General features: G+C 44.5%; 1 protein-coding gene across 1 annotated transcript; it reads left to right on the forward strand.

Annotated features, from left to right (window-relative positions):
• Positions 1 to 2,038: 2,038 nt before the first annotated feature.
• On the forward strand, positions 2,039 to 3,020 carry kcnk18 (potassium channel, subfamily K, member 18; the record flags this gene model as incomplete). Its single annotated transcript, XM_072432246.1, has 2 exons — positions 2,039 to 2,340; positions 2,406 to 3,020. Coding segments are annotated over 2 exons (839 nt in total), but the record flags the coding sequence as incomplete, so codon positions are not given.
• Between the last annotated feature and the right edge of the window lie 21,455 nt (positions 3,021 to 24,475).

Here is a 24,475-nt window from a genome sequence, read left to right on the forward strand (position 1 = left end):
CTCTCTCTTCCTCCTCCTCTCTCCTCCTCTCTCCTCCTCCTGCTCTCTCCTCCTCCTCTCTCCTCCTCCTCCTCTCTCTCCTCCTCCTCTCTCTTCCGCCTCCTCTCTCCTCCTCCTGCTCTCTCCTCCTCCTGCTCTCTCCTCATCCTGCTCTCTCCTCCTCCTCTCTCCTCCTCCTCTCTCCTCCTCCTCTCTCTTCCTCCTGCTCTCTCCTCCTCCTGCTCTCTCCTCCTCCTGCTCTCTCCTCCTCCTCCTCCTCTCTCCTCCTCCTCTCTCCTCCTCCTCCTCTCTCCTCCTGCTCTCTCCTCCTCCTGCTCTCTCCTCCTCCTGCTCTCTCCTCCTCCTCTCTCCTCCCCCTCCTCTCTCCTCCTCCTCTCTCCTCCTCTCTCCTCCCCCTCCTCTCTCCTCCTCCTCTCTCCTCCTCCTCTCTCCTCCTCCTCCTCTCTCCTCCTCCTCCTCTCTCCTCTTGGAGACACTTTGTCTGCAGATGAAGAGTGATTCTGATCTTCTTCTTTGACTGATGATCCCTGGTGCTTCCTCTGCGTGCGGCGCTGCGCTCTGATTGGCCCAGACGCCGGTCACGTGACGTTTTAGTGCAGTTTACTGTCCCTGATGAAGACGAGTGGTTAAAGACGCTAATGGCTAATCCAGGAAGTGAAGATGGCACTTTACACCAACAAGCTTTTACCAACCACAAACAAACTCCTCTTCCTCCTCCTCCTCTTCAGCTCCTCCTCCTCCTCTTCCTCCTCCTCCTCCTCTTCAGCTCCTCCTCCTCTTCCTCCTCCTCTCCTCCTTCTCTCCCCCTCTACTCCTCCTCTTCCTCCTCCTCCTCATTGCCTCCTCTTCCTCCTCCTCCTCTCTTCCTCCTCCTCCTATTCTCCTCCTCTCCTCCTCTTCCTCTTCCTCCTCATCACCTCCTCTTCCTCCTCTTCCTCCTCCTCCTCTCTCCCTCTTCCTCCTCCTCTCTTCCTCCTCCTCTCCTCCGCCTCCTCTCTTCCTCCTCTCCTCTCCTCTCCTCCTCTCCTCCTCTTCCTCCTCCCCATCTCTCCTCCTCCTCCCTTCCTCCTCCTCCTCTCCTCCTCCTCTCCTCCTCCTCTCTTCCTCCTCTCCTCCTCCTCTCTTCCTCCTCTCCTCCTCCTCCTCTCCTTCTCCTCCTCTCCTCCTCCTCTCTTCCTCCTCCTCTCCTCCTCCTCCTCTCTTCCTCCTCCTCATCGCCTCCTCTTCCTCCTCCTCCTATTCTCCTATTCTCCTCCTCTTCCTCCTCATCACCTCCTCTTCCTCCTCTTCCTCCTCCTCCTCTCTCCCTCTTCCTCCTCCTCTCTTCCTCCTCCTCATCGCCTCCTCTTCCTCCTCCTCCTCTCTTCCTCCTCCTCCTATTCTCCTATTCTCCTCCTCTTCCTCCTCATCACCTCCTCTTCCTCCTCCTCCTATTCTCCTCCTCTCCTCCTCTTCCTCTTCCTCCTCATCGCCTCATCTTCCTCCTCTTCCTCCTCCTCTCTTCCTCCTCCTCTCCTCCTCCTCTCTTCCTCCTCTCCTCCTCCTCTCTTCCTCCTCCTCTCCTCCTCCTCTCTTCCTCCTCTCCTCCTCCTCTCCTTCTCCTCCTCTCCTCCTCTCCTCCTCCTCCTCCTCTCTTCCTCCTCCTCTCCTCCTCCTCCTCTCTTCCTCCTCTCCTCTCCTCTCCTCTCCTCCTCTCCTCCTCTTCCTCCTCCCCATCTCTCCTCCTCCTCCCTTCCTCCTCCTCCTCTCCTCCTCCTCTCCTCCTCCTCTCTTCCTCCTCTCCTCCTCCTTCTCTCCTCCTCCTCCTCCTCCTCTCCTTCTCCTCCTCTCTTCCTCCTCTCTTCCTCCTCTCTTCCTCCTCTCCTCCTCTCTTCCTCCTCCTCCTCCTCTTCACAATAAGATAAAGCTCTTCCTCTCTTCACAATGAGATAAAGCTCTTCCTCTCTTCACAATAAGATAAAGCTCTTCCTCTCTTCACAATAAGATAAAGCTCTTCCTCTCTTCACAATGAGATAAAGCTCTTCCTCTCTGCCCTCAGGTTACGGGGAGCTGTACCCCGTCACGATGCTCGGTAAAGTGGCCTGTGTCCTGTACGCCATGGTGGGCGTTCCCCTGATGCTCCTGGTCATTCTGGACGTGGGCGACTTCCTGGCTCTGCTCATGACTCGCGCTTATCGACATCTTTACCGTCTCGTGAGGATCCTCAAGAACCGCAAATACACGCCCTGGAAAAAGCGGCGTAAATCCTTCGACCTCCAAACGCACCGAACGCTGGAGGACAGAACGCTGGTGTTTGGCCAGAACAACGTGGTGATCCAAAAACCGCTGGACATACGACAGGTCTTTTATTCGTGCACATTCTGAACAATGACCAAGGCAAAACTAACGGTGGTTCTCTCCTGCAGGTGCTTCACTCTCAGGCCGGCGTCAGGCAGAAGTCCATCCATCTCCAGAACAACAAGGAGATCTTTGAGCGGATCCTGGCCCGGGAGCAGCTGCTGCACGAAGGCCCGTTAAACCGCAGCGTTTCCTGTCCCGAGCTGGACCGCCTCCCGCGATCCAAGAAGCCGTTCGTGCTCTGGGACTTCAGCGGTTTGGGCGACGACATGGACAAGCTGGACGTACCCTTTTTCCTCATCATTTTCCTGGTGTTCGCGTACGTTCTGCTGGTGGGGCTGGTCCTGCCGCTGTGGGAGACCGAGCTCAGTGGCTTCGACGCCTTTTACTTCTGCTTCATCACCGTGACGACCATCGGCTTCGGCGACATCGTCCCCAAACACCCGAACTTCTTCATGCTCACGTCGCTGTTCATCATCAGTGGAATGGCCATCGTTTCCATGGCGTTCAAACTGAGCCAGTCCAGAATCGTGAACGTTTACCGAAAATGCATCAAGTACGTAAACCCAAGGAAAGACGCTCGCCGCAGTCACCACGGTAACTGAGTTCACAAGCAGTCACCACGGTAACTGAGTTCACAAGCAGTCACCACGGTAACTGAGTTCACAAGCAGTCACCACGGTAACTGAGTTCACAAGCAGTCACCACGGTAACTGAGTTCACAAGCAGTCACCACGGTAACTGAGTTCACAAGCAGTCACCACGGCAACGGAGAGCACAATCAGTCACCACGGCCCGTGTGGGTTACACGACCTTTGCGTTGTATATTAGACATTCTTTATCGATCACGTGTTGGAGAGAAAACATGAAAATGGCATGTAAACATGTAAACAAGTGAACATGTATACAAACAGATGTAAATACAAACATGTCTTGATTCTGATGCATGTGTAACACACAAAGTGTAAATGTTTTTCACATGTTTAGCTCTGAGGCCAAAGGTCAATGTCAGGAACAGTAACATTACTCAGAACAGTTACATTACTCAGTTACATTACTCAGAACAGTTACATTACTCAGTTACATTACTCAGTTACATTACTCAGAACAGTTACATTACTCAGTTACATTACTCAGAACAGTTACATTACTCAGTTACATTACTCAGAACAGTTACATTACTCACAGTTACATTACTCAGTTACATTACTCAGTTACATTACTCAGAACAGTTACATTACTCAGTTACATTACTCAGAACAGTTACATTACACAGTTACATTACTCAGAACAGTTACATTACTCAGTTACATTACTCAGTTACATTACTCAGAACAGTTACATTACTCAGTCACATTACTCAGTTACATTACACAGTTACATTACTCAGAACAGTTACATTACTCAGAACAGTTACATTACTCATAGTTACATTACTCAGAACAGTTACATTACTCAGAACAGTTACATTACTCATAGTTACATTACTCAGAACAGTTACATTACTCAGAACAGTTACATTACTCAGTTACATTACACAGTTACATTACTCAGAACAGTTACATTACTCAGCTACATTACTAAGTTACATTACTCAGAACAGTTACATTACTCAGTTACATTACTCAGTTACATTACACAGTTACATTACTCAGAACAGATACATTACTCTGTTACATTACTCAGTTACATTACTCAGTTACATTACACAGTTACATTACTCAGAACAGTTACATTACTCAGTCACATTACTCAGTTACATTACTCAGAACAGTTACATTACTCTGTTACATTACACAGTTGCATTACTCAGAACAGTTACATTACTCAGTTACATTACTCAGCACAGTTACATTATTCAGAACAGTTACATTACACAGTTACATTACTCAGTTACATTACTCAGAACAGTTACATTACTCAGAACAGTTACATTACTCAGAACAGTTACATTACTCAGAAAAGTTACATTACTCACAGTTACATTACTCAGAACAGTTACATTACTCAGAGCAGTTACATTACTCAGCTACATTACTAAGTTACATTACTCAGAACAGTTACATTACTCAGTTACATTACTCAGAACAGTTACATTACTCAGTTACATTACTCAGAACAGTTACATTACACAGTTACATTACTCAGAACAGTTACATTACACAGTTACATTACTCAGAACAGTTATATTACTCAGTTACATTACTCAGAACAGTTACATTACTCACAGTTACATTACTCAGTTACATTACTCAGTTACATTACACAGTTACATTACTCAGAACATTTACATTACTCAGAACAGTTACATTACTCAGAACAGTTACATTACTCACAGTTACATTACTCAGTTACATTACTCAGCTACATTACTCAGTTACATTACTCAGAACAGTTACATTACTCAGTTACATTACACAGTTACATTACTCAGAACAGTTACATTACTCAGAACAGTTACATTACTCAGAACAGTTACATTACTCAGTCACATTACTCAGTTACATTACTCAGAACAGTTACATTACTCTGTTACATTACACAGTTACATTACTCAGAACAGTTACATTACTCAGTTACATTACACAGTTGCATTACTCAGAACAGTTACATTACTCAGTTACATTACTCACAGTTGCATTACTCAGCACAGTTACATTACTCAGAACAGTTACATTACTCAGTTACATTACACAGTTACATTACTCAGAACAGTTACATTACTCAGAACAGTTACATTACTCAGAACAGTTACATTACTCAGTCACATTACTCAGTTACATTACTCAGAACAGTTACATTACTCAGAACAGTTACATTACTCACAGTTACATTACTCAGAACAGTTACATTACTCAGTCACATTACTCAGTTACATTACTCAGAACAGTTACATTACTCAGCACAGTTACATTACTCAGAACAGTTACATTACTCAGCACAGTTACATTATTCAGAACAGTTACATTACTCAGTTACATTACTCAGAACAGTTACATTACACAGTTACATTACTCAGTTACATTACTCAGAACAGTTACATTACTCAGTTGCATTACTCAGAACAGTTACATTACACAGTTACATTACTCAGTTACATTACACAGTTACATTACTCAGAACAGTTACATTATTCAGAACAGTTACATTACTCAGAAAAGTTACAATACTCACAGTTACATTACTCACAGTTACATTACTCAGAACAGTTACATTACTCAGAACAGTTACATTACTCATAGTTACATTACTCAGAACAGTTACATTACTCAGTCACATTACTCAGTTACATTACACAGTTACATTACTCAGAACAGTTACATTACTCTGTTACATTACACAGTTACATTACTCAGAACAGTTACATTACTCAGTTACATTACACAGTTACATTACTCAGTTACATTACTCAGAACAGTTACATTACTCAGAACAGTTACATTACTCAGAACAGTTACATTACTCAGTTACATTACTCACAGTTACATTACTCAGAACAGTTACATTACTCAGAACAGTTACATTACTCAGAACAGTTACATTACACAGTTACATTACTCAGAACAGTTACATTACACAGTTACATTACTCAGTTACATTTCCAAGTTACATTACTCAGAACAGTTACATTACTCAGTTACATTACTCAGAACAGTTACTCAGTTACATTACTCAGTTACATTTCCAAGTTACATTACTCAGAACAGGTACATTACTCAGAACAGTTACATTACTCAGAACAGTTACATTACTCAGTTACATTACTCAGAACAGTTACATTACTCAATTACATTACTCAGAACAGTTACATCACTCAGTTACATTACTCAGAACAGTTACATTACTCAGTTACATTACACAGTTACATTACTCAGTTACATTACTCAGAACAGTTACATTACTCAGAACAGTTACATTAATCAGTTACATTACTCAGCACAGTTACATTACTCAGAACAGTTACATTACTCAGTTACATTACTCAGAACAGTTACATTACTCAGTTACATTACTCAGTTACATTACTCAGTTACATTACTCAGCACAGTTGCATTACTCAGAACAGTTACATTACTCAGCACAGTTACATTATTCAGAACAGTTACATTACACAGTTACATTACTCAGTTACATTACTCAGAACAGTTACATTACTCAGTTACATTACTCAGAACAGTTACATTACACAGTTACATTACTCAGTTACATTACTCAGAACAGTTACATTACTCAGTTACATTACTCAGAACAGTTACATTACACAGTTACATTACTCAGCACAGTTGCATTACTCAGAACAGTTACATTGCTCAGTTACATTACTCAGCACAGTTACATTACTCAGTTACATTACTCAGAGCAGTTACATTACTCAGTTACATTACTCAGTTACATTACTCAGAACAGTTACATTACTCAGAACAGTTACTTTACTCAGTTACATTACCAAGTTACATTACTCAGAACAGTTACATTACTCAGAACAGTTGCATCACTCAGTTACATTACTAAGTTACATTACACGGTTACATTACTCCGAACAGTTACATTACTCAGTTACATTACTCAGAACAGTAACATTACTCAGAACAGTTATATTACTCACAGTTACATTACTCAGAACAGTTACATTACTCATAGTTACATTACTCAGAACAGTTACATTACTCAGTCACATTACTCAGTTACATTACTCAGAACAGTTACATTACTCAGAACAGTTACATTACTCAGAACAGTTACATTACACAGTTACATTACTCAGAACAGTTACATTACTCAGTTACATTACACAGTTACATTACTCAGAACAGTTACATTACTCAGAACAGTTACATTATTCAGAACAGTTACATTACACAGTTACATTACTCATAGTTACATTACTCAGAACAGTTACATTACTCAGTCACATTACACAGTTACATTACTCAGTTACATTACTCAGAACAGTTACATTACACAGTTACATTACACAGTTACATTACTCAGAACAGTTACATTACACAGTTACATTACTCAGTTACATTACTCAGAACAGTTACATTACTCACAGTTACATTACTCACAGTTACATTACTCAGAACAGTTACATTACTCAGAACAGTTACATTACTCAGAACAGTTACATTACTCACAGTTACATTACTCAGAACAGTTACATTACTCATAGTTACATTACTCAGAACAGTTACATTACTCAGTTACATTACACAGTTACATCATTCAGAACAGTTACATTACTCAGTTACATTACTCAGAACAGTTACATTACTCAGAACAGTTACATTACTCAGAACAGTTACATTACTCAGAACAGTTACATTACTCACAGTTACATTACTCAGAACAGTTACATTACTCAGAACAGTTACATTACTCAGTTAAATTACTTAGTTACATTACACAGTTACATTACTCAGTTACATTACACAGTTACATTACTCAGAACAGTTACATTACTCAGTTACAATACTCAGAACAGTTACATTACTCAGTTACATTACTCACAGTTACATTACTCAGAACAGTTACATTACTCACAGTTACATTACTCAGAACAGTTACATTACTCATCGTTACATTACTCAGAACAGTTACATTACTCATAGTTACATTACTCAGAACAGTTACATTACTCAGAACAGTTACATTACTCAGTTACATTACTCAGTTACATTACACAGTTCCATTACTCAGAAAAGTTACATTACTCAGAACAGTTACATTACTCAGAACAGTTCCATTACTCAGTTACATTACTCAGTTACATTACTCAGATACATTACTCAGAACAGTTACATTACTCAGATACATTACTCAGTTACATTACTCAGAACAGTTACATTACTCAGTTACATTACTCAGTTACATTACACAGTTACATTACTCAGAACAGTTACATTACTCAGTTACGTTACTCAGTTACATTACACAGTTACATTACTCAGAACAGTTACATTACTCAGTTACATTACTCAGTTACATTACACAGAACAGTTACATTACTCAGAACAGTTACATTACTAAGTTACATTACTCAGCACAGTTACATTACTCAGCACAGTTACATTACACAGTTACATTACTCAGAACAGTTACATTACACAGTTACATTACTCAGTTACATTTCCAAGTTACATTACTCAGAACAGTTACATTACTCAGTTACATTACTCAGAACAGTTACTCAGTTACATTACTCAGTTACATTTCCAAGTTACATTACTCAGAACAGGTACATTACTCAGAACAGTTACATTACTCAGAACAGTTACATTACTCAGTTACATTACTCAGAACAGTTACATTACTCAATTACATTACTCAGAACAGTTACATCACTCAGTTACATTACTCAGAACAGTTACATTACTCAGTTACATTACACAGTTACATTACTCAGAACAGTTACATTACTCAGTTACATTACTCAGAACAGTTAAATTACTCAGAACAGTTACATTAATCAGTTACATTACTCAGCACAGTTACATTACTCAGAACAGTTACATTACTCAGTTACATTACTCAGAACAGTTACATTACTCAGTTACATTACTCAGTTACATTACTCAGTTACATTACTCAGCACAGTTGCATTACTCAGAACAGTTACATTACTCAGCACAGTTACATTATTCAGAACAGTTACATTACACAGTTACATTACTCAGAACAGTTACATTACTCAGTTACATTACTCAGTTACATTACTCAGTTACATTACTCAGCACAGTTGCATTACTCAGAACAGTTACATTACTCAGCACAGTTACATTACTCAGAACAGTTACATTACTCAGTTACATTACTCAGTTACATTACACAGAACAGTTACATTACTCAGAACAGTTACATTACTCAGTTACATTACTCAGTTACATTACTCAGCACAGTTGCATTACTCAGAACAGTTACATTACTCAGCACAGTTACATTATTCAGAACAGTTACATTACTCAGCACAGTTACATTACTCAGAACAGTTACATTACACAGTTACATTACTCAGTTACATTACTCAGAACAGTTACATTACTCAGTTACATTACTCAGAACAGTTACATTACACAGTTACATTACTCAGTTACATTACTCAGAACAGTTACATTACTCAGTTACATTACTCAGAACAGTTACATTACACAGTTACATTACTCAGTTACATTACTCAGAACAGTTGCATTACTCAGAACAGTTAAATTGCTCAGTTACATTACTCAGAACAGTTACATTACACAGTTACATTACTCAGCACAGTTGCATTACTCAGAACAGTTACATTACACAGTTACATTACTCAGAACAGTTACATTACTCAGTTACATTACTCAGAACAGTTACATTACTCAGTTACATTACTCAGTTACATTACTCAGAACAGTTACATTACTCAGAACAGTTACTTTACTCAGTTACATTACCAAGTTACATTACTCAGAACAGTTACATTACTCAGAACAGTTGCATCACTCAGTTACATTACTAAGTTACATTACACGGTTACATTACTCCGAACAGTTACATTACTCAGTTACATTACTCAGAACAGTAACATTACTCAGAACAGTTACATTACTCACAGTTACATTACTCAGAACAGTTACATTACTCATAGTTACATTACTCAGAACAGTTACATTACTCAGTCACATTACTCAGTTACATTACTCAGAACAGTTACATTACTCAGAACAGTTACATTACACAGTTACATTACTCAGAACAGTTACATTACTCAGTTACATTACACAGTTACATTACTCAGAACAGTTACATTACTCAGAACAGTTACATTATTCAGAACAGTTACATTACTCAGAACAGTTACATTATTCAGAACAGTTACATTACACAGTTACATTACTCATAGTTACATTACTCAGAACAGTTACATTACTCAGTCACATTACACTGTTACATTACTCAGTTACATTACTCAGAACAGTTACATTACACAGTTACATTACACAGTTACATTACTCAGAACAGTTACATTACACAGTTACATTACTCAGTTACATTACTCAGAACAGTTACATTACTCACAGTTACATTACTCACAGTTACATTACTCACAGTTACATTACTCAGAACAGTTACATTACTCAGAACAGTTACATTACTCAGAACAGTTACATTACTCATAGTTACATTACTCAGAACAGTTACATTACTCAGTTACATTACACAGTTACATTATTCAGAACAGTTACATTACTCAGTTACATTACTCAGAACAGTTACATTACTCAGAACAGTTACATTACTCAGAACAGTTACATTACTCACAGTTACATTACTCAGAACAGTTACATTACTCAGAACAGTTACATTACTCAGTTAAATTACTTAGTTACATTACACAGTTACATTACTCAGTTACATTACACAGTTACATTACTCAGAACAGTTACATTACTCAGTTACAATACTCAGAACAGTTACATTACTCAGTTACATTACTCACAGTTACATTACTCAGAACAGTTACATTACTCACAGTTACATTACTCAGAACAGTTACATTACTCATAGTTACATTACTCAGAACAGTTACATTACTCAGAACAGTTACATTACTCAGTTACATTACTCAGTTACATTACACAGTTCCATTACTCAGAAAAGTTACATTACTCAGAACAGTTACATTACTCAGAACAGTTCCATTACTCAGTTACATTACTCAGTTACATTACTCAGATACATTACTCAGAACAGTTACATTACTCAGATACATTACTCAGTTACATTACTCAGAACAGTTACATTACTCAGTTACATTACTCAGTTACATTACACAGTTACATTACTCAGAACTGTTACATTACTCAGTTACATTACTCAGTTACATTACACAGTTACATTACTCAGAACAGTTACATTACTCAGTTACATTACTCAGTTACATTACACAGAACAGTTACATTACTCAGAACAGTTACATTACTAAGTTACATTACTCAGCACAGTTACATTACTCAGCACAGTTACATTATTCAGAACAGTTACATCACTCAGAACAGTTACATTACTAAGTTACATTACTCAGCACAGTTACATTACTCAGAACAGTTACATTACACAGTTACATTACTCAGAACAGTTACATTACTCTGTTACATTACACAGTTACATTACTCAGAACAGTTACATTACTCAGTTACATTACACAGTTACATTACTCAGTTACATTACTCAGAACAGTTACATTACTCAGAACAGTTACATTACACAGTTACATCACTCAGTTACATTACTCAGAACAGTTACATTACTCACAGTTACATTACTCACAGTTACATTACTCACAGTTACATTACTCACAGTTACATTACTCAGAACAGTTACATTACTCAGAACAGTTACATTACTCAGTTACATTACTCACAGTCACATTACTCAGAACAGTTACATTACTCAGAACAGTAACATTACTCAGAACAGTTACATTACTCAGAACAGTTACATTACACAGTTACATTACTCAGTTACATTTCCAAGTTACATTACTCAGTTACATTACTCAGAACATTTGCATTACTCTTAACAGTTACATTACTCACAGTAACATTACTCAGAACAGTTACTTTACCCAGTTACATTACCAAGTTACATTACTCAGAACAGTAACATTACACAGTTAAATTACTCAGTTACATTTCCAATTTACATTACTCACAGTTACATTATTCAGAACAGTTATATTACTCAGTTACATTACACAGTTACATTACTCAGAACAGTTACATTACTCAGTTACATTTCCAAGTTACATTACTCAGAACAGTTACATTACTCAGTTACATTACTCAGAACAGTTACTCAGTTACATTACTCAGTTACATTTCCAAGTTACATTACTCAGAACAGTTACATTACTCAGAACAGTTACATTACTCAGTTACATTACTCAGAACAGTTACATTACTCAGTTATATTACTCAGAACAGTTACATTACTCAGTTACATTACTCAGAACAGTTACATCACTCAGTTACATTACATAGAACAGTTACATTACTCAGTTACATTACACAGTTACATTACTCAGAACAGTTACATTACTCAGAACAGTTACATTACTCAGTTACATTACTCACAGTTACATTACTCAGAACAGTTACATTACTCAGAACAGTAACATTACTCAGAACAGTTACATTACTCAGAACAGTTACATTACACAGTTACATTACTCAGTTACATTTCCAAGTTACATTACTCAGTTACATGACTCAGAACATTTACATTACTCTTAACAGTTACATTACTCACAGTAACATTACTCAAAACAGTTACTTTACTCAGTTACATTACCAAGTTACATTACTCAGAACAGTTACATTACTCGGCTACATTACTCACAGTTACATTATTCAGAACAGTTATATTACTCAGTTACATTACTCACAGTTACATTACTCAGAACAGTTACATTACTCAGAACAGTTACATTACTCAGTTACATTACTCACAGTTACATTACTCAGAACAGTTACATTACTCAGAACAGTTACATTACTCAGAACAGTTACATTACACAGTTACATTACTCAGAACAGTTACATTACACAGTTACATTACTCAGTTACATTTCCAAGTTACATTACTCAGAACAGTTACATTACTCAGTTACATTACTCAGAACAGTTACTCAGTTACATTACTCAGTTACATTTCCAAGTTACATTACTCAGAACAGTTACATTACTCAGAACAGTTACATTAATCAGTTACATTACTCAGAACAGTTACATTACTTAGAACAGTTACATTACTCAGTTACATTACTCAGAACAGTTACATTACTCAGTTACATTACTCAGAACAGTTACATTACTCAGTTACATTACTCAGAACAGTTGCATCACTCAGTTACATTACTCAGAACAGTTACATTACTCAGTTACATTACACAGTTACATTACTCAGAACAGTTACATTACTCAGTTACATTACTCAGCACAGTTACATTACTCAGCACAGTTACATTACTCAGAACAGTTACATTACTCAGTTACATCACTCAGAACAGTTACATTACTCAGAACTGTTACATTACTCAGTTACATTACTCAGTTACATTACTCAGTTACATTACTCAGTTACATAACACAGTTGCATTACTCAGAACAGTTACATTACTCAGTTACATTACTCAGCACAGTTACATTACTCAGAACAGTTACATTACACAGTTACATTACTCAGAACAGTTACATTACTCAGTTACATTACTCAGAACAGTTACATTACTCAGAACAGTTACATTACACAGCTACATTACTCAGAACAGTTACTTTACTCAGTTACATTACCAAGTTACATTACTTAGAACAGTTACATTACTCAGAACAGTTACATCACTCAGTTGCATTACTAAGTTACATTACACAGTTACATTACTCAGAACAGTTACATTACTCAGTTACATTACTCAGAACAGTAACATTACTCAGAACAGTTACATTACACAGTTACATTACTCAGAACAGTTACATTACTCAGTTACATTACTCAGAACAGTTACATTACTCAGAACAGTTACATTACACAGTTACATTACTCAGAACAGTTACTTTACTCAGTTACATTTCCAAGTTACATTACTCAGAACAGTTACATTACTCAGAACAGTTACATTACTCAGAACAGTTACTTTACACAGAACAGTTACATTACTCAGAACAGTTACATTACTCAGTTACATTACACAGTTACATTACTCAGAACAGTTACATTACTCAGATACATTACTCAGAACAGTTACATTACTCAGATACATTACTCAGAACAGTTACATTACTCAGTTACATTACACAGTTACATTACTCAGAACAGTTACATTACTCAGATACATTACTCAGAACAGTTACATTACTCAGAACAGTTACATTACACAGTTACATTACTCAGAACAGTTACATTACACAGTTACATTACTCAGTTACATTACTCAGAACAGTTACATTACTCACAGTTACATTACTCAGAACAGTTACATTACTCACAGTTACATTACTCACAGTTACATTACTCAGAACAGTTACATTACTCAGTTACATTACTCACAGTTACATTATTCAGAACAGTTACATTACTCAGTTACATTACTCAGAACAGTTACAATACTCACAGTTACATTACTCAGAACAGTTACATTACTCAGAACAGTTACATTACTCAGTTACATTACTCACAGTTACATTATTCAGAACAGTTACATTACTCAGTTACATTACTCAGAACAGTTACAATACTCACAGTTACATTACTCAGAACAGTTACATTACTCACAGTTACATTACTCACAGTTACATTACTCAGAACAGTTACATTACACAGTTACATTACTCAGTTTAAGCATCTCTCAAGTTCAGATCAATCTTTAAACAAACCAATAGAAAGATTTTTACAAATTAAACTTGTATTTGGTTGTATTATTTGGCTGCGTCCTGTGGGCGGGGCCTGTGGACGGGGCGTGTGGGCCTGTTGGTTTGTGGGTGGGGCCTGTGGACGGGGCGTGTGGGCCTGTTGGTTTGTGGGTGGGGCCTGTGGACGGGGCGTGTGGGCCTGTTGGTTTGTGGGTGGGGCCTGTGGGTGGGGCGTGTGGGCCTGTGGGTGGGGCGTGTGGGCCTGTTGGTTTGTGGGTGGGGCCTGTGGTCGGGGCGTGTGGGCCTGTTGGTTTGTGGGTGGGGCCTGTGGGTGGGGCGTGTGGGCCTGTGGGCGGGGCGTGTGGGCCTGTTGGTTTGTGGGTGGGGCCTGTGGTCGGGGCGTGTGGGCCTGTGGTCGGGGCGTGTGGGCCTGTTGGCCTGTGGGCGGGGCCTGTGGGTCTGTGGATGGATCGTGGCTTTAGCATGTTGAGAATGAAACAAATAATAAAGATGATTTCTTTTTCATAAAGAACAATGACCTTCGTAAAAAGACCTAAAGCTTGAGAAATGTGGAGCTTCTTTTCCTGATGTTTCTATGGAATCTGACGACACATGGGGGCCCTGCTGGAGGAAAGAGGTACTACAGACGACACAGGGGCGCCCTGCTGGAGGAAAGAGGTACTACAGACGACATAAGGGCGCCCTGCTGGAGGAAAGAGGTACTACAGACGACACATGGGGGCCCTGCTGGAGGAAAGAGGTACTACAGACGACACATGGGGGCCCTGCTGGAGGAAAGAGGTACTACAGACGACACATGGGGGCCCTGCTGGAGGAAAGAGGTACTACAGATGACACATGGGGGCCCTGCTGGAGGAAAGAGGTACTACAGACGACACATGGGGGCCCTGCTGGAGGAAAGAGGTACTACAGACGACACATGGGGGCCCTGCTGGAGGAAAGAGGTACTACAGACGACACATGGGGGCCCTGCTGGAGGAAAGAGGTACTACAGACGACACATGGGGGCCCTGCTGGAGGAAAGAGGTACTACAGACGACACATGGGGGCCCTGCTGGAGGAAAGAGGTACTACAGACGACACAGGGGCGCCCTGCTGGAGGAAAGAGGTACTACAGACGACACAGGGGCGCCCTGCTGGAGGAAAGAGGTACTACAGACGACACAGGGGGGCCCTGCTGGAGGAAAGCGGTACTACAGACGACATAAGGGCGCCCTGCTGGAGGAAAGAGGTACTACAGATGACACATGGGTGCCCTGCTGGAGGAAAGAGGTACTACAGATGACACATGGGGGCCCTGCTGGAGGAAAGAGGTACTACAGACGACATAAGGGCGCCCAGCTGGAGGAAAGAGGTACTACAGACGACACATGGGGGCCCTGCTGGAGGAAAGAGGTACTACAGACGACACATGGGGGCCCTGCTGGAGGAAAGAGGTACTACAGACGACACAGGGGGGCCCTGCTGGAGGAAAGCGGTACTACAGACGACATAAGGGCGCCCTGCTGGAGGAAAGAGGTACTACAGATGACACATGGGTGCCCTGCTGGAGGAAAGAGGTACTACAGATGACACATGGGGGCCCTGCTGGAGGAAAGAGGTACTACAGACGACACATGGGGGCCCTGCTGGAGGAAAGAGGTACTACAGACGACAGAGCGGCGCCCTGCTGGAGGAAAGAGGTACTACAGACGACACGGGGCGCCCTGCTGGAGGAAAGCGGTACTACAGACGACATAAGGGCGCCCTGCTGGAGTAAAGAGGTACTACAGATGACACATGGGGGCCCTGCTGGAGGAAAGAGGTACTACAGACGACACATGGGTGCCCTGCTGGAGGAAAGAGGTACTACAGATGACACATGCGGGCCCTGCTGGAGGAAAGAGGTACTACAGACGACACATGGGTGCCCTGCTGGAGGAAAGAGGTACTAAAGACGACACAAGGGCGCCCTGCTGGAGGAAAGAGGTACTACAGACGACACATGGGGGCCCTGCTGGAGGAAAGAGGTACTACAGATGACATAAGGGCGCCCTGCTGGAGGAAAGAGGTACTACAGACGACACATGGGGGCCCTGCTGGAGGAAAGAGGTACTACAGACGACACAAGGGCGCCCTGCTGGAGGAAAGAGGTACTACAGACGACACAGGGGCGCCCTGCTGGAGGAAAGAGGTACTACAGACGACACATGGGGGCCCTGCTGGAGGAAAGAGGTACTACAGACGACACAGGGGCGCCCAGCTGGAGGAAAGAGGTACTACAGACGACACAGGGGGGCCCTGCTGGAGGAAAGAGGTACTACAGACGACACATGGGGGCCCTGCTGGAGGAAAGAGGTACTACAGACGACACATGGGGGCCCTGCTGGAGGAAAGAGGTACTACAGACGACACAGGGGCGCCCAGCTGGAGGAAAGAGGTACTACAGACGACAGAGGGGCGCCCTGCTGGAGGAAAGAGGTACTACAGACGACACATGGGGGCCCTGCTGGAGGAAAGAGGTACTACAGACGACACGGGGCGCCCTGCTGGAGGAAAGCGGTACTACAGACGACACATGGGGGCCCTGCTGGAGGAAAGAGGTACTACAGATGACACATGGGGGCCCTGCTGGAGGAAAGAGGTACTACAGACGACACATGGGGGCCCTGCTGGAGGAAAGAGGTACTACAGACTACACATGGGGGCCCTGCTGGAGGAAAGAGGTACTACAGACGACACATGGGGGCCCTGCTGGAGGAAAGAGGTACTACAGACGACACATGGGGGCCCTGCTGGAGGAAAGAGGTACTACAGACGACACAGGGGCGCCCAGCTGGAGGAAAGAGGTACTACAGACGACAGAGCGGCGCCCTGCTGGAGGAAAGAGGTACTACAGACGACACATGGGGGCCCTGCTGGAGGAAAGAGGTACTACAGACGACACGGGGCGCCCTGCTGGAGGAAAGCGGTACTACAGACGACACATGGGGGCCCTGCTGGAGGAAAGAGGTACTACAGACGACATAAGGGCGCCCTGCTGGAGGAAAGAGGTACTACAGATGACACATGGGGGCCCTGCTGGAGGAAAGAGGTACTACAGACGACACATGGGCGCCCTGCTGGAGGAAAGAGGTACTACAGACGACACAAGGGCGCCCTGCTGGAGGAAAGAGGTACTACAGACGACAGAGGGGCGCCCTGCTGGAGGAAAGAGGTACTACAGACGACACATGGGGGCCCTGCTGGAGGAAAGAGGTACTACAGACGACACAGGGGCGCCCAGCTGGAGGAAAGAGGTACTACAGACGACACAGGGGGGCCCTGCTGGAGGAAAGAGGTACTACAGACGACACATGGGGGCCCTGCTGGAGGAAAGAGGTACTACAGACGACACATGGGGGCCCTGCTGGAGGAAAGAGGTACTACAGACGACACAAGGGCGCCCTGCTGGAGGAAAGAGGTACTACAGACGACACATGGGGGCCCTGCTGGAGGAAAGAGGTACTACAGACGACACATGGGGGCCCTGCTGGAGGAAAGAGGTACTACAGACGACACATAGTCAGAAAGTTCATGAGTTTAATCTCTTTATTCTCAGACAAATGAAGCGTCTGTAGTTTTATGCATGAATAAAAAGACAAACTAACTTTAATAAAATGTAGAATATCAAATAAACGCAATTGTTTTATTTGTAGATGACTTCAGTCTGAGTCATGATCTGATCGGATGTTATGTTTGGTCATGTTTCACTCTCTGGTCATGTGTTCTGTCTCTGCTCCTCTTGGTTTCCTCCTCTCTTCTGGTTCTCCCTCTGGATAACTGCCCCTTTTGTCTCTGCTCATCACAGCTGTAGCTTATTGTGAATCACTGTAGTATTTTAGGTGTTGGTTTTCCTTTGTTCAGTGCGAGATTGTCTGCGTTGCCCTGTTAGCCCCAGCAGTCGAGCGTTTTGATTCTGATTCCTATTTTTGACTCTGACTCCTGCCTGCTCCTCGTGATTCCCGTCTGCTCTTCTTGATTCCCGTATGCTCCTTGTGATTCCCGTCTGCTCCTCGTGATTCCCGTCTGCTCCTCGTGATTCCTGTCTGCTCCTCGTGATTCTCGTCTGCTCCTCGTGATTCCCGTATGCTCCTCACGATTCTCGTCTGCTCCTCGTGATTCCCGTATGCGCCTCGTGATTCTCGTCTGCTCCTCGTGACTCCTGCCTGCTCCTCGTGATTCCCGTCTGCTCCTCGTGATTCCCGTCTGCTCCTCGTGATTCCTGTCTGCTCCTCGTGATTCCCGTCTGCTCCTCACGATTCTCGTCTGCTCCTCGTGATTCCTGTATGCTCCTCGTGATTCCCGTATGCGCCTCGTGATTCTCGTCTGCTCCTCGTGATTCCCGTATGCTCCTCACGATTCTCGTCTGCTCCTCGTGATTCCCGTATGCTCCTCACGATTCCCGTCTGCCCCTCGTGATTACCGTCTGCTCCTCGTGATTCCCGTCTGCTCCTCGTGATTACGTCTGCTCCTCGTGATTCCCGTCTGCTCCTCGTGATTACGTCTGCTCCTCACGATTCTCGTCTGCTCCTCGTGATTCCCGTCTGCTCCTCGTGATTACGTCTGCTCCTCGTGATTCCCGTATGCGCCTCGTGATTCTCGTCTGCTCCTCGTGATTCCCGTATGCTCCTCGTGATTCCCGTCTGCTCCTCGTGATTACGTCTACTCCTCGTGATTCCCGTCTGCTCCTCGTGATTCCCGTCTGCTCGTCTGCTCCTCGTGATTCCCGTCTGCTCCTCGTGATTACCGTCTGCTCCTCGTGATTCCCGTCTGCTCCTCGTGATTACGTCTACTCCTCGTGATTCCCGTCTGCTCCTCGTGATTCCCGTCTGCTCGTCTGCTCCTCGTGATTCCCGTCTGCTCCTCGTGATTCCCGTCTGCTCCTCGTGATTCCGTCTGCTCCTCGTGATTCCCGTCTGCTCCTCGTGATTCCGTCTGCTCCTTGTGATTCCCGTCTGCTCCTCGTGATTCCGTCTGCTCCTCGTGATTCCCGCCTGCTCCTCGTCCCGTTTGGACCTTGGACAGTCTTGTGACTCCCTTCTGCCTGATCCCTGATATTGCCGTTTGCCCGTGTGCCGAACCTGGAAAGGATTTATGACTCCGACTCTCGGCTGCTCTCTGACACGGCTGTATGCTGGACCTGAGCACTGCTGACACGGCTGTATGCTGGACCTGAGCACTGCTGACTCGGCTGTATGCTGGACCTGAGCACTGCTGACACGGCTGTATGCTGGACCTGAGCACTGCTGACACGGCTGTATGCTGGACCTGAGCAATGCTGACACGGCTGTATGCTGGACCTGAGCACTGCTGACTCGGCTGTATGCTGGACCTGAGCACTGCTGACACGGCTGTATGCTGGACCTGAGCAATGCTGACACGGCTGTATGCTGGACCTGAGCACTGCTGACTCGGCTGTATGCTGGACCTGAGCACTGCTGACACGGCTGTATGCTGGACCTGAGCAATGCTGACACGGCTGTATGCTGGACCTGAGCACTGCTGACTCGGCTGTATGCTGGACCTGAGCACTGCTGACACGGCTGTATGCTGGACCTGAGCAATGCTGACACGGCTGTATGCTGGACCTGAGCACTGCTGACTCGGCTGTATGCTGGACCTGAGCACTGCTGACACGGCTGTATGCTGGACCTGAGCACTGCTGACACGGCTGTATGCTGGACCTGAGCAATGCTGACACGGCTGTATGCTGGACCTGAGCACTGCTGACACGGCTGTATGCTGGACCTGAGCACTGCTGACACGGCTGTATGCTGGACCTGAGCACTGCTGACACGGCTGTATGCTGGACCTGAGCACTGCTGACTCGGCTGTATGCTGGACCTGAGCACTGCTGACACGGCTGTATGCTGGACCTGAGCAATGCTGACTCGGCTGTATGCTGGACCTGAGCACTGCTGACACGGCTGTATGCTGGACCTGAGCACTGCTGACTCGGCTGTATGCTGGACCTGAGCACTGCTGACACGGCTGTATGCTGGACCTGAGCACTGCTGACACGGCTGTATGCTGGACCTGAGCACTGCTGACACGGCTGTATGCTGGACCTGAGCACTGCTGACACGGCTGTATGCTGGACCTGAGCACTGCTGGAAGGACCTCCCCTTGTGACCTTAGATTTACTGTTTGTACTATAAAGACCGTTAAACCATCGCCTGCTCCGTGTTATATTGATTTTGTCTCCTCGACTCTTCACGCTCTCAGCCTTTAGTGTTTTATTTTGAATGTTATACAAGTCTCTTAATTGTGTAAATGTGTGTGCGAGTCGTGTGTGTGTCGTGTGCGGGTCGTGTATGAGTTGTGTGCGAGTTGTGTGCGTGTTGTAAGTGTCCGAGTTGTGTGTGAGTTGTGTGTGAGTTGTGTGTGAGTTGTGTGTGAGTTGTAAGTGTATGAGTTGTGTGCGGGTCGTGTATGAGTTGTGTGTGGGTTGTGTGCGTGTTGTGTGCGTGTTGTGTGCGAGTTGTGTGCGAGTTGTGTGTGAGTTGTGTGCGGGTAGTGTATGAGTTGTGTGTGAGTTGTGTGCGGGTAGTGTATGAGTTGTGTGCGAGTTGTGTGCGTGTTGTAAGTGTGCGAGTTGTGTGCGATTCGTGTGTGAGTCGTGTGTGAGTTGTGTGTGTGTTGTGTGTGTGTTGTGTGCGGGTCGTGTATGAGTTGTGTGCGAGTTGTGTGCGTGTTGTAAGTGTGCGTGTTGTGTGCGAGTCGTGTGTGAGTCGTGTGTGAGTTGTGTGTGAGTCGTGTGCGAGTTGTGTGTGTGTTGTGTGTGTGTTGTGTGCGGGTCGTGTGTGAGTTGTGTGTGAGTCGGTTGTGAGTTGTGTGTGTGTTGTGTGCGAGTTGTGTGTGTGTTGTGTGCGAGTCGTGTGTGTGTTGTGTGCGAGTTGTGTGTGTGTTGTGTGCGAGTCGTGTGTGAGTCGTGTGTGAGTCGTGTGTGTGTGTTGTGTGTGTGTTGTGTGTGAGTTGTGTGGGAGTTGTGTGCGAGTTGTGTGCGAGTCGTGTGTGAGTCGTGTGTGAGTCGTGTGTGTGTGTTGTGTGTGAGTTGTGTGTGAGTTGTGTGGGAGTTGTGTGCGAGTTGTGTGCGAGTTGTGTGGGAGTTGTGTGCGAGTTGTGTGGGAGTTGTGTGTGAGTTGTGTGTGTGTTGTGTGTGTGTGTTGTGTGTGTGAGTTGTGTGCGAGTTGTGTGCGAGTTGTGTGCGTGTTGTGTGCGAGTTGTGTGCGAGTTGTGTGCGAGTTGTGTGCGAGTTGTGTGCGAGTTGTGTGCGAGTTGTGTGCGTGTTGTGTGCGTGTTGTGTGCGTGTTGTGTGCGAGTTGTGTGCGAGTTGTGTGTGAGTTGTGTGCGAGTTGTGTGCGAGTTGTGTGCGAGTTGTGTGCGTGTTGTGTGCGTGTTGTGTGCGTGTTGTGTGCGAGTTGTGTGCGAGTTGCGTGTGAGTTGTGTGCGAGTTGCGTGCGAGTTGTGTGCGAGTTGTGTGCGAGTTGTGTGCGTGTTGTGTGCGAGTTGTGTGCGAGTTGCGTGTGAGTTGTGTGCGAGTTGTGTGTGAGTTGTGTGCGTGTTTTGTGTGAGTTGTGTGTGAGTTGTGTGGGAGTTGTGTGGGAGTTGTGTGTGAGTTGTGTGCGAGTTGCGTGTGAGTTGCGTGCGAGTTGTGTGCGAGTTGTGTGCGAGTTGTGTGCGTGTTGTGTGCGAGTTGTGTGTGAGTTGTGTGCGAGTTGTGTGTGAGTTGTGTGCGAGTTGTGTGCGAGTTGTGTGCGTGTTGTGTGCGAGTTGTGTGTGAGTTGTGTGCGTGTTGTGTGTGAGTTGTGTGTGAGTTGTGTGTGAGTTGTGTGGGAGTTGTGTGTGAGTTGTGTGCGAGTTGCGTGTGAGTTGCGTGCGAGTTGTGTGCGAGTTGTGTGCGTGTTGTGTGCGAGTTGTGTGTGAGTTGTGTGCGAGTTGTGTGTGAGTTGTGTGTGAGTTGTGTGTGAGTTGTGTGCACAAGTCTCCATCTCGGGTTTTGGTTAAATAAAGGTTAATAAATAAATACATTTTAATGCAACTCCTTAAAGTGAGCTAGCAGTGAGCTAACGGCGAGCTAGCAGTGAGCTAACGGCGAGCTAGCAGTGAGCAAACGGCGAGCTAGCAGTGAGCTAACGGCGAGCTAGCAGTGAGCTAACGGCGAGCTAGTATTCTGAATATATTGTATGTATTTTCCAAACATGTTTTTAGTTCCTTCCAGATGAGGCGTTTGCAGATGAGACTTGGAGCAGTTCTACTAAAAAAAAGCTGCGCCACATCAGTCTCACATGGAGAACCAGAGCGGAGGCGCCACCTCTGCACCTCCTCTGCACCACCTCTCCTCTGCACCACCTCTCCTCTGCACCACCTCTGCACCTCCTCTCCTCTGCCCCACCTCTGCACCTCCTCTCCTCTGCACCACCTCTCCTCTGCCCCACCTCTGCACCTCCTCTCCTCTGCACCACCTCTCCTCTGCACCACCTCTGCACCACCTCTGCACCACCTCTGCACCTCCTCTCCTCTGCACCACCTCTGCACCTCCTCTCCTCTGCACCACCTCTGCACCTGCTCTCCTCTGCACCACCTCTGCACCACCTCTGCACCTCCTCTCCTCTGCACCACCTCTGCACCTGCTCTCCCCTGCACCACCTCTGCACCTCCTCTCCTCTGCACCACCTCTGCACCTCCTCTCCTCTGCACCACCTCTGCACCTGCTCTCCTCTGCACCACCTCTGCACCTCCTCTCCTCTGCACCACCTCTGCACCACCTCTCCTCTGCACCACCTCTGCACCTCCTCTCCTCTGCACCTCCTCTCCTCTGCACCACCTCTGCAGCTCCTCTCCTCTGCACCACCTCTGCACCTGCTCTCCTCTGCACCACCTCTGCACCTGCTCTCCTCTGCACCACCTCTGCACCTGCTCTCCCCTGCACCACCTCTGCACCTCCTCTCCTCTGCACCACCTCTGCACCTCCTCTCCTCTGCACCACCTCTGCACCACCTCTCCACCTCCTCTCCTCTGCACCACCTCTGCACCACCTCTCCTCTGCACCACCTGTGCACCTCCTCTCCTCTGCACCACCTCTGCACCTCCTCTCCACCACCTCTGCACCACCTCTCCTCTCCACCACCTCTGCACCACCTCTCCTCTGCACCACCTCTGCACCTCCTCTCCTCTGCACCACCTCTGCACCACCTCTCCTCTGCACCACCTCTGCACCTCCTCTCCTCTGCACCACCTCTGCAGCTCCTCTCCTCTGCACCACCTCTGCACCTGCTCTCCTCTGCACCTCCTCTGCACCTCCTCTGCACCTCCTCTGCACCTCCTCTGCAGTGCCACCTCGGTGAAACGCTCGGACAACAGGGGCCAACACGGGGTCCACTTTTAACCCAGTGACTGTTGGTTAAGACCTCGAGCTCTTTTCTAGACCCAACAAACCAGAAGAAGAAGAAGAAGAAGAAGAAGAAAACTCCTGCCAAATAAATCACACCAGAATTAAACTCTTTAGTGTTTTTATTTCACACAGAAAATATAAAAACTTTACAACACTTTAAAAAACCTTGAGATATATATTAACTGATATATATATATCAGTTATATATATATATATATATATATATATATATATTAACTGATATATATATATCAGTTATATATATATATATATATATATATATATATAACTGATATATATATATATATCAGTAGTCCTA

The sequence above is a fragment of the Eucyclogobius newberryi genome, unplaced genomic scaffold, assembly GCF_026437365.1.
Source record: "Eucyclogobius newberryi isolate DKJ021-1_F unplaced genomic scaffold, fEucNew1.0.hap1 SCAF_107, whole genome shotgun sequence".
Taxonomy (NCBI): Eukaryota; Metazoa; Chordata; class Actinopteri; order Gobiiformes; family Gobiidae; genus Eucyclogobius; species Eucyclogobius newberryi.